This window comes from Macaca fascicularis, chromosome 7, assembly GCF_037993035.2.
Source record: "Macaca fascicularis isolate 582-1 chromosome 7, T2T-MFA8v1.1".
NCBI lineage: Eukaryota > Metazoa > Chordata > Mammalia > Primates > Cercopithecidae > Macaca > Macaca fascicularis.
The window spans coordinates 127,190,765-127,202,830 of NC_088381.1; the positions used below are offsets into that span (position 1 = coordinate 127,190,765).

Sequence of the window (12,066 nt, forward strand, 5' to 3'; positions counted from 1 at the left end):
CCCTCCCCTCTCCTCTTTTTCTTTTCTTTTCTTTTCTTTTCGAGACAGAGTCTCGCTCTGTCACCCAGGCTGGAGTGCAGTGGCATAGTCTCAGCTCACTGCAAGCTCTGCCTCCCGGGTTCACACCATTCTCCTGCCTCAGCCTCCCGAGTAACTGGGACTACAGGCGCCCACCACCACGCCCGGCTAATTTTTTGTATTTTTTTAGTAGAGACCGGGTTTCACCATGTTAGCCAGGATGGTCTCGATCTCCTGACCTCATGATCCGTCTGCCTCGGCCTCCCAAAGTGCTGGGATTACAGGCGTGAGCCACTGTGCCTGGCCCAGAATTTCTGTAGTGTTGAAATGCCTTTAGAGTAAAAACAGTGACCTTGTTCCTTATTGACAGATTATTCAGTAGTACTAAGTACCAACCAGGGTAATTACACGAGCTATAGATAAGGTTACATCTCTTTCTGGCAGATTTTCCATTCTGTTATTGAGGGAATTCGTTCATATTTGTGGTATATAAATTCCCTTGTTGCCTTAGGCGCTGACACTTTTGAGATGACTTAGAACTTGAATGTATTTAAACTCTTTTAAGACAGTTTTAAGAACTGACCTCATATCTGTCAGATTATCAATTAAAATCCAGTTTGGTGTATAAGTGTTATTACAGCGAGCACAATTAAAAAGTGTGTGTGACAAAGTAATTTTGAGTCCGATTTGACCTGTTGGCCATTGGGCTGTATTGATCAGGATCTGAAGCCCTCTCTCCCATGGATGGTTCAGAGCCCCATCCTTTTGTGTTCAGTGGTCAGTTGTTTTACTCTCTCATCAGGAAAGCACAGAACGACAAGTTAAATGTTGTGGTAAAAGTGAAAAAATTAAGCAGATTTAATTATAATTTGTATTTTATTTAGTTTTTTAACCAATTAGCAGTTTACTTTTCATTCTTCCCTTTTTGTTGGCAATTTATTACTATGCAGAAAAGGAGCTGGGGACATAAAAGGAGAAAGAAATATGAAAACGTGTTTAATACTTATTCTCTTAGTCACCACTTTGGAGCATTTTTTTGCCCAGCACTGTGCTGAGTGCCACAGGACGTACCAAAAGTTAAGATAACGTTGCTGCCTTTGAAAGCACATGGCTAATTGGAGAAGGAAAATGACACCTGTGAGATTTGTGTGCAGTTCAGGGCTTACACTGGTCTGACTGAAGGACACGGAGCTCAGCCATGTAGGAGGGGCACTAGCAGGGCTTATTGTAGAGAGTGGGCCTCAAAGGCAAGGGCCGTTATATAACGAGAGGTGGGGCCAGGAAGGCAGTGTCAAGGAGGCGTGGAGCAGCAAGGATGTGGGAGGGACATAAGCACAGCTAGTAAAGAAAGCCCTGCAATCCTGGCAGAGAATTATCAATTGGGTTGAATGAAACCAGGCAGGAGAGCCCGAGATTCAGGCATTGTGCATTTCTAAGAGCGTAAGTCAGCCCAGGATCACATCATAACCTCCTCATCTATAAAATGAAGGTCATGAAGGTAGCAGCCCTGCAGCGGCTTGTGAGAATTCCTCCAGCATGTGTGCAGCGCTGGGAAGGGTGCCTGCGTAGGAGCTGCCCAGTGTCCTGTTTATGTATCCATGGGATCAGAACTGGTGCCGTTTGTTCAGGAGGAGGACACTATGTGTGTAATAAGGTTTTTTAGTTTGGTCTTTCGGTTTCACAGGACAGGTTAGAAGGGGTTAATAGCTGGACCAGGGCAGCCATCAGATAAGGGTCTCTGTTATCCAGGTGAGACCTGATGACTGACAGACAACCTCGAGGGAGATGAAGAAGCCCTTGAAGGCTGATTTTGTGCTTAGGGACAATGAATAGGAATGTTTCAAAGATTATGTCAGCATTTCCCACCTTGCCACACTTACTATCTTTCTTTCCTGATTATTTCATTCCCAAAAGCTGGTGAACGTCCCTATTTCTTATCTTGCTGTCTAGGGATTTATTTCCTGGCAATGCCATCATTACAGCAAAGTTCACCACAGTGAAAGCCTGTGGCATATTCCATGGGCTATATTTTAGTGAGCGCTTGTGTTCACAGTATTTAAGATTATACCTTAAAGGTCTTCCTCATATTTTACAAATGTCAGTGGACCTTTTGGTCAGGGGCACCTGCCACAGCTTTGTCTGGAGCCAAGCAGGCAGTTGGAAAGAGGCCAAGGCAGGGAGGAGGTGCCGGCACTCCCCATGCCTGAGTGAGTAGGATATTTGCAGCATGAGTGACCAAATCATTCGAAGCTTTCAGAAAGAGATGGCCTAAAAGGTGTGCATTTGAATGGGGAGCTACAGGCACGAGGGACCGTACTTTCATGGGAAGAGAGTAGAATGGGCACATCTTAGAGAATTTGTTCCTCAGGTCCTCAGGGAATAAGCAACTTTTCTACTGTCTATGTGTGTATGGGTGACATGTAGCAATTTAAAATTTACTCTGTTTTATTCAGTAAAACAGACCTCTCTCCGCCAAAGGCTGGGGGCTGGCGGGGGGTGGGAGACAGCAACTTGGAAGCAGGTTTATATTGCAAAATGAACCCACCTAAAACACAATTTTATGAAGTGTTCTGCCGTTCTTTTTTTCCAGATGCTCACTTAGCACGGCAGCCTGGGTGTAGTAAACCACAAAAAGCTACTCTAAAGTAGGGGGATTTGGCCTAAATCCACTGAAGCAGAGCTAAGGCTGATCTAGCCATCCATCCTTAACTTTTTTTAATTACGCCTGGATGTTCCAATTCTCTTGGCAAATTTTTGAAATACTTGAGTAGAGCAACCTAGAGTTGAATACTGTTTTAAGATGGCTGGTTTGTTTCCTGCCTTGTAAAGAAAGTTAGAGTACATGTCTCAAAAGTTGCCACCCTTCAGCACTTCAGAACACTGCCAAGCTTTAAAAGCAATTAATTACAGAGATTAGAGACTGATTCTGTGGATGACAGATGATACTAAGAACTCTGCAACCTATAGAACCATCCCTGAGGGCGGGGTACTTTTCTTCCCTTTCCCTTAAGGTAGGGTTTCTTTGATCCAACAGGCCGCATGCATGGGGTTACGTTGACAGGTAGATTTTCTTAAGTACTAGCCATTAAAGTTTCCAGTCTCTTTGTGGGCCACATTAAGAGAAACTAAAATTGTTTTGAATTAGAGCTAGTGTTTAGTCCAGACAGCCTCTGGGGGTTGAGGAGCATAAATATATACAATTTCAAAAGCAAGAAGTTCTGTGCTCCATATGGGGAGCTAATGAAATGCAAATCTGATACTTCAAGTATTGTTCTCACTCTGATTTTCAACTCCTTTTCTTTTAAATGCAAAACAGAAGGACTCAGCAGAACTACACCATAAAATGGTTTCTTCAACTCCGTGTGAAAAGGACACAGAACTAATTTACTTTTTTTCCTATAAGCAGAGCTCTCCTCGTGATTATAGATGTTTTCACAGCCAGTTGGTTTTCATTAGTGGCAGTTTCAGCCCTCCCTATTGTTACTATTCCTTGGCCTTGCATGGCCGCACAATGGTGTTTGGACTTAAATTGACTCAAGGGCTTCTAGTGTCCTGGAGTCTAGGGCTACCCAGTTGAGGCCCTGATGCTGCAAGTCGGTTTTTCCCTGTTGTGTACTTTACCCATGCCAATTTAGCTAAATTGTTCCATTTAAGCAGGGGGAATTTCCTAACACGATATTCTGGGGAACATGTTCATGAGAAAATGGTTGTCCCAACAATGACACAAACCATCTGAAGAAGTCTGCCAGGGCAAGGGCTCCTGTAACGGCGTAGGGGTTATAACGACACCACAGCTCAGATGACGTGATAGAATGGGCCTTATTTGTCACCTTAAGCAATTTTGCATTTTGCCTAGATGCTTTATTTGGGTTTGAGAACATGAAATAGAAGAGAATGGTATTAGTACAGTAGGATTCCCAAATTTTTTCCTTCTCTTCCCTACTTAATGGCACATGAAATAACATTCAGTTTAAATAGCAAGGTGGATGGTTTTAACATAATCAGGTCCCAAATCTAGAGAAAAAGACAAGCCAGAGGCATCCTTGGCGGGGTGCCTCATCCAGCTTCACCTGGGGCTTCTCTTCTCCTTCGCTGCCTTTGAGTGCATGCTTTCACTTATTCAGCCCTCATCTTGATCTGCATGTGTCTTGAGGATTTCAGCTTATCATCTGGTTCTCCCAATGACTATAATCACTGTTAAAATAAGGACCTCATCTTCTATTTCCTTCTTAACACTCTCAGGCCTCATGGGTGTCATACACAGAGAGGAAACACTGGTGAAATAATGGGTATGACAGTGCTTTGGAAAGTGATCATAATTACCATTATACTAAGCACTGTTTAATGGATTCTTAGCTGCATATGAACATTAAGGATACAAAGGTACTGCTGCTTTGTTTTTCTAGTGTAAAAAATTCTGCCTTGTAGAACGTGCATATAGTTGATTGCATTCTTTCTATGGCCAGGAACTTTGCTAAGCACTTTATGTGCATTCATTTGCTTAATCCTCATGTGCACACATACAAACACAAACCCTTTCTGAGGGGAGGCAGGGGGGATGCAGTTATGTAGTTATTACTATCCTTGTTTTACAGATGAGGAAACTGAGGCTTAATAAAAATTTTTTGCTCTAGTCACACTGACCAGGAAGTATCGGAGACAGGACTGGGACCCAGCATGTCTCACACCAAAGCCCCTACCTTCAAAAGTTGCATGTGACATGTGTACATCTTGCTCTATATTTGTGTGTTTATGTCTTTATCTCCAGTCCTAAATATGATGATGCTTTTTTAAGAGCATAGACTCAAAGAACAAATCAAGTCATGTTAATATGCCACATTAGTTATAGGTTGTAAGGAAGTAAGATTTTAAAAATAAGCCTAGACCATGCATGGTCGCTCACGCCTGTAATCCCAGTGCTTTGGGAGGCCAACGTAGGAGGCTTGTTTGAGGCCAGGAATTCAAGACCAACCTGGGCAACATAGTGAGACCCCATTTCTATCAAAAAAAAAAAAAAAGGAAAAGTCTGGGTCTAATGCTTACAAATTAAACAAAGGAGTGATTCTCTTGTTGCAGCTAATAATGTGATCAAGATTTTTTGCCCTGGGTAAGACTATTGTTATATCTAATAAAAATACATTTTAACATTATGTTTTATATTTTACAGTCAATACTTTGTTGTTCTGACAATCAAGACACAGATTCCTGATTAAATTAGTAAATCATTTAAGCTGATGGTAGACAGAAAATGAGGAAACAGATTTGTATTTTTGCTTAAATCCTTCCCTATGAAACATTAACTAGATAAGGGATATTTGTATAAAGAGTTTGAGATTAGCAGTCAAGAGTTGTGAGTTTGTGGTTACTGTCGTTTTTTATGTTTGACCTTCGACAAATCACTTGGCCATTCTGGGCCCCAGTTTCTCCGTCTATTAAAAAAATGCCTTAACTATGAAGTACTTATACATTTTATTTTGCATATTATCTGTTGCTCAACTTTTTAACAATAACATGTAGTTTCTAACCTTCTCAAAACCCATTTTTTTACCTGATAGCAAACTTGAAACACTCCTGACTTATAAACAGGTCAGAAACTTAGTTCTGTCCTCCCACTTGCAATTCATGGATCCTAAATGTAAAAGAAAACAATTGTGTATGGGTATTTTCCCTAGTTCTAATCTTCCAATCCTTTGCTTAAGGAAACTAAATCATAGAACATAGCAGCTTTGTCCTCTGTGTCAGCAGAGCATTACAAAGCCCTGAAAGAATGTTAAAGCAGTTTTAAAATCCTATTTTTAGGTGCAATATTGTCAGGAAATAAGCTTTCACTGAGAGATTTTGAGAAAAAAGTACTGAAAAATCAGCAGCTGGCGTAGCAAAATGAATTATGTTAAATTTTAATACTCAAACCAATATGGTTAATAACAATATTCTTTCTCCAGGTTGAAATTATCCAATGATGAAATCAAACGGGCAATTCTAACAATGGACGAACAGGAAGATCTGCCCAAGGACATGTTGGAACAGGTGAGCTACCAGATGTAGCTCAGAGCAGAAGTGAAAAGCGACCATCAACAGGGAGAGGGATGTTGAGAACATCCGGTTGTTGCTAGTGGATCATTTCCTCATCTATGAATGAGGTGGCTGAACCAACTTCCCATGTGACTGTGTTAGGAAACTTAATGACCTTATTCTCTCATTGCCTCCCAAACTGATGGGTGAGAAGGAAGATCAAGTTTGTCAAATGCCTGGGACCCACAGCATCCCTCAAGCTGCAGTTACGTCATTATACCTCAGTAAATCATATAAATCTAGCTCTAGAAGAAAATCTGTGTTTCACAGGAATACTGAGAATCTCACTAGCACTGTGAGATTGCAAACCATACTACAAAAGCTGATTCATTACTAAATTCTAAATCTAATTTGTGTCTTGGTCACCAGACCCACCACCATGAAAATGAACTTTAAACCCCTCACACTGTCATCTGTATCTAAACACACATGTGTGTCACAAGGCAGTTGTAAATGTCTTGGGGCTAAGTTTTCACCTCTGTACATTGTACAGCACCCTCTTGTGTCATAAATAGCAGTAAATTTAAATGCCAGGGGTAGCAAGAATGGGATTTACACCCAGTCAGTATACATCTTTGCCCATAGTATCTTGATATAATTTTTGTTATCCATGACCAAGCAGCCAGTATTTTTATAGCATTTCTTTGTAGCCACTCCAACTGGGTCATGGGCTGTTTGGCTTCTTTGTCTACTTGTCCGCAAATAACAATGTTGTTGATCTCGCACATATTCTAGGGATTTTCACCTGTCTCTGCCCCCTGCCCCCTGGTCTGGGCCTTAACTTTTCTGTGCTCTGTGATGATAGTCTCAGAATGCTGTAAGACTGTTCCATCCTTCTGTCTCATTGTTTTGGGGATGGGCTCACATTTTGAATGGTTTTGGTCAAGAAGTCCACATTTGTTAGAGCCAGGTCTACCTAAGGTCAACTGTGGGCACAAGCAACTAGGATTCTAGACCGAACTCCAGTTGCATCTGTAGGCGTGCCTTGCTCCAAGAGCAGAGAATAAGGGTATTTTGTGTTGTTAACAGTAATCCTGAGTGGCGAAGTTGCTCTGGGTAGAGCACCTGTCTATCTGCATGTGTGTTTTCCATGGTTCTCACTGATGTCTCGAAGGTCTCAGACACCATGCAGGGAGGAATGATGTTTGCAGAGTCACTCCCTAATGGACCTGCCCGCTCCTTGCAACCTCTGCAGCTGGAATAGTCCTGGGGGAAAACCCTCACATTTCCTGTGGAAAAACTCTTCATACTGTCCTTCAAAGGTTTTATTTAATTATCAAATAGTTAATGATTATGTTCTCAAGTCTCTTGGGGTGCTCTGTGTATGAATGGTTTAAAAGTATCCCCTGAACCCAAAATTTATTTTGAGAGCATTTTCTAGCTCCTCCATACACCCTTCCCTCCCTCGCTGTTGACCAGTCACACAGAGTCTTTGCTCTGGGACAGTGGAGCCTAGCTCCCTCTGCCCCTCCCAGGTAACCCTGCCTTCAAGTTGCTGCACCCAATGTGCTAACCCAGAGTGAAGGACTATGTGTAAAGCCACTTTAGTCCTCCTGGCTTCAGCTCCTATTAACAAGGTCGTATGTTTTAAAATTCCACAAGATCTGTTTACTGTGGAATTGCATCCAGCAAAATTCCTCCTTGAGGGAAAGGATTTCAAAATCTTGCCAAAAGGGCCTGCAGTGCAAATAGAATGTACTTCAAATAAATGCAAGAAAGAAAACCAGTCTACTGAAGCAGAATCTGGCCAAGTAGGATATTTTTTGACCTGGCCTCTCCTGATAATTCTGTGTGTGTCTTGCTCTCTGGTCATCTCCCACGCTCTTTCTTTTCCTCCCCATTTTACTGTTTGTTCTTTACTTCCGTTTCCTCTATACAACACTCTTCCCAGACAAGTGTTGATGCCAGCATTTCCTTACTCCTATTTAGGATGTGCCTGGTGGATGCTTTCCTCCCCTCCTCTCTTGCTGCTTGCAGCTGCTGAGCTCTGATCTCAGATGAGAGCTATACTCTCTTCTTTCTTGGAACACATATCTTTATCCTTATTCCCAGATATTTGCCTGACTACCCATCCTCTCTTAAAACTACCCACATACAGTCCTTTACACAACTCTCCTTTGAGAGGGGACTGAGTTTTAGTGTGGCTCCTGTGCGCTTTTAGGTGACAAAGGAGATGTAGTGACTGTGTTATTCTGACAGGGGACAAGTGGGCTCAGCACAACAAGTTTGCAGGGAGAGAGGGGACTATGCAAATTAGTGAAAGGATCCCTGAGGCTAGAACTCAGTTTCCTTGCCCAGTGGGTAAAAATCCAAGCTGAGGGAGGCTGGAGTGATGCTTTCCTCTCTCTTTTTCTTCCCTTCTTCTTGCCTTCCTCCCTTCCTTCCCTGCACTGAGAAAGAACAAGATATGTCACCGTTTGAACTCAGGAGCAGAAATGCCTAGAAGCTGTCAGGCCCCCAGACCTATGAACTCCCTGGCATCTACTTCCATCTTCCCCCACTTCCATCCCATTAGGAAGGAGGGGATATCCCTTCCCTTTGCTCTGGCCCCATTCCTTCCTTCTAGTCAGGACCCCAGCTGGATTGACTGCCCCCTCCTCTAGGTCTGCAGCCCCACCCTCTCTAAGCTCATTCAAGTGTCAGCCTTTAGCACATAAACACACCCCTACATACAGTCTCTACACACATATACCACACATACACACCCTACACACACACACATACACACCCTACACACACACTGTGCACACACACCCCCATGCACACACCCATTACACACACACACACACACACACACCTTATACACATGCCCCTCTCAAGACTCCCCATCCCCATCTAGCTACTGTCTTCTCTCTGACACTGCCAGAGTCTTGAAAGCCATCCACACTCTCTTTCCACCCACTCTGCTGCACTGTCCTCCCCTCCCTAGAGCTCTTCTCAGGGGCACTTGCAACTTCCCTGTTGCCGGACACAGGGGATACTGCAGGGTCCTCATTTTTCTTAGTTTCTTGGGGGTGTTGGCACCCATGGCCACTTGCTGCATGCTGAAATGCTGCCTTCCCATGGCCCTGTGAGCCATGCAGGCCTCTCTGGCTGCATCTCCGTGGCCTCCTTCTAAAGGTGTTTCCTTTTCTTGTCCTGGCCCCTTGAATACTGGTTCTCTCCAGCCCTGCTTTTTTTCTCTTGATGGCACCTCTCCTAATCTCACTGACACCCGCACCTTCAGTAACCTACCTGTTAAAACCAATGCCATGCTTCAGCTTCCAAACGCATCATCCTAGGGCTTCAGACCCATTCGTCCAACTGCCTAATAGAAATCATTACTTGGTTCCATGCAATCATTTTGAACATTAAACTCACCTTCTCCTCCCCGTTCTGGCCCACCCTACCTCCAGCCTTCTCTTCCTGGGTTCCCTGTTACGTTATTGCCTAAGCCAGAAGCCCAGGCGTCATCTTTGACTCTTCCTCCCTCATATACTACAATCCATCAAGTCAGGACAATTCCATTCAAGTCTCATAAATAGCTCTATAATCTGTCCACTAGCTCCACCCTATCCAGGCCACTATCATCTCTCACCCAGATTACTTAGATTACTTACTGTACCACTATCTAATCATGACCCCCTCTCATTTTTAATCTCTTCTAATTCTTTTTCCATCCCTCAAGCACGGCGATTTTTTTAAAAAATGTAAACTCACTCTCCTACATGAGATTTTCAAGGTATGTCCCAGTGCCTTCAAAGTAAAGACAGAACTACTTATAAGGCCTTGCTACTCCCTGCCCTTGCCTACCCTGCCCTCTCCCACTGACATTACCACTGCCCTTCTACCTGCATAAGTGCTGTGCTGCCCATTCCAGGCCCTAGCACACAGTATACACTCTGCCTGGAATGTATTCTAGCCTCACAGAACACTTGCCTGTAATTCCAATTCTCCCTCTCTGCTGATGACACCCAGACTAACTGACTTTTCTGAGGTCCCTCAGTTAAATCCAGCAAATATTTGAAAACCTACTAAATGGATCATCTAATTCCAGCATCAAATTCTGGGGAGAGCCTCAAAGTCAAGAAGGTCATGTTTAAAAAAAAAAAAAAAAAAAAACTAAGGGCATTTGATCTCCAAAACAGCATGAGTCCACAGGTCTTGCATACACATCCAAAACGTGTGTACCTTGAAAGGAAATAAGACACATACAGAAGCACTGTTTCAGTTTTAAATATTGTTACTATTTCTTCCACATCCCATGTTCATTTCTTCCTTCAAAATAAACTACGAAATTAAAAACATCAAATCCCACTGTGTTCCTCTCACCCAGCTCTACATGGAAGGGGAAAAAAAAGATTGAATTAGATAAACCAGAAAAATAAGAAAATGGAATGGAAACTACAAATGGAATTATTCATTCCAGCGTGATGTAACAGAAAAAGGTGTAGAGCTGGGAGTCAAGAGACCTAGGTTCTATTTCTAATCACTACACAAACTTGCTTTGTAATCTTGGGTGAGTGGCTTACTCTCTCTGGACCTCAGTTGTGTCATCTTCTGATGAGAGCATTGACTCTCTGAGGTCCTTCTAGTGGTCTGTGAAAAAGAGGTTCCAGTAGAGAACTCCCACAATTCTGATTTGAGAGGCAGTAGAGAACAGAAAAGTGCCAGGGATGAATCGTATACCCATTTAACTACTTTCAAGTAAAAATGAAAAGATTTCATCATTTCTATTGTATCTTAACCTGTGAGCAGAGCTTATAAATTCAACAAGAGTTAACATTTTATCTTTGGACAAATTAACTGAAAGGGTGAAAAATTACTACATGGATTTAAGTGATAAACCTGGTTTTAATATTCATGTGTACTTTTCAGCTCTTGAAATTTGTTCCTGAAAAAAGTGACATTGACCTGTTGGAGGAACATAAACACGAACTGGATCGGATGGCCAAGGCTGATAGATTTCTTTTTGAGATGAGCCGGTGAGTTTGAAAATGCTTAGAATGCTTAGAATGTGAAGATGTCCCTTCCCTTTCTAAGCTTCATGAATTTTCAATTCATGTTGAATTGTTTGGGCTAATTAACCTGGCTTAACTTGAAAGCTTTTTCATTCTAAAAATCTTCTCAAGTCTGAGTGATGTGGAATTTCATTGTTCTGTTTATGTCAGTTCTTGCCTATGGGTGAGCCAGGGTGAGGGTTTTTTCACAATTATCTCTATTTCTGGGCCCCTTTGGCCTTATCAATTAATAACTTTTCTTGATTCCAGTCAGTATCATTCTCCTCACCAGTTTGATTTCTTGGGATATTGTCTCATACTTCCAAGTAGCTTAGGATGGCAAGGTGGTTGTAAAATAGAAAAAAAAAATGAAAAAAATATATATATGGACAGATTCTGACAATGTCAGTCTGAAGCCCACGTAACTGAACAACCAGGGTCTAGATGTCAAATCATGACACATGCAGAGATCACTAATCGATCATGGCACTCTTCCCACGGAGCCTTGGCAAGCTCTCTGAACCCTTCTCCAGAAAGCCCTGAGGCAGCCACAGCTTCATAATTAGGTTTGGCATATGAGCTAAGTCGATCTGCTATCTCAGGCCTAGAAAATTGATTCCGTATTAGAGAAGGACCAGTGGTCCTGAAACTCTCAGTGAACCTCAGGGCACAGCTTTCTCCTTTAGGGGAGCAGAGAGGGTCCTCACTGTGAAGACAGAGGGAGGTTTGCAGATGGGAGTGAGGAGAGGACAATGTGGGAAGAGGATACTGGAAACCAGTTTTTACTTTGGAAAGTAAAATGGAAAGTTAAGAAATTTGGAATTTCGGAGAAGTGTAGGGAACTGTCCTTTATTTGCAGTAGGATGTTCTTTACGTTTTCATTCCCTTTTATCTCTTCTATGCTCAAGAGAGTTCCTGGGACTCTGAGGGAGGAGAGAGGGGCTTTAGTCAACAGCAGCAGCAGCAGGCTCCCACTTTCTTTTAGCAGTTGCCTTGA

General features: G+C 42.6%; 1 protein-coding gene across 6 annotated transcripts in view; it reads left to right on the forward strand.

Annotated features, from left to right (window-relative positions):
* Window positions 1-12,066, forward strand: part of DAAM1 (dishevelled associated activator of morphogenesis 1) — a 180,174-nt gene that overhangs the window by 150,449 nt on the left and 17,659 nt on the right. For all 6 annotated transcript variants that reach the window (XM_005561382.4, XM_073997469.1, XM_005561381.4 and 3 more), the window contains 2 exons: window positions 5,961-6,045; window positions 10,948-11,054. In XM_005561382.4, the coding sequence (XP_005561439.1) occupies window positions 5,961-6,045; window positions 10,948-11,054 (192 nt within the window). The remainder of the gene's footprint in view (window positions 1-5,960; window positions 6,046-10,947; window positions 11,055-12,066) is intronic.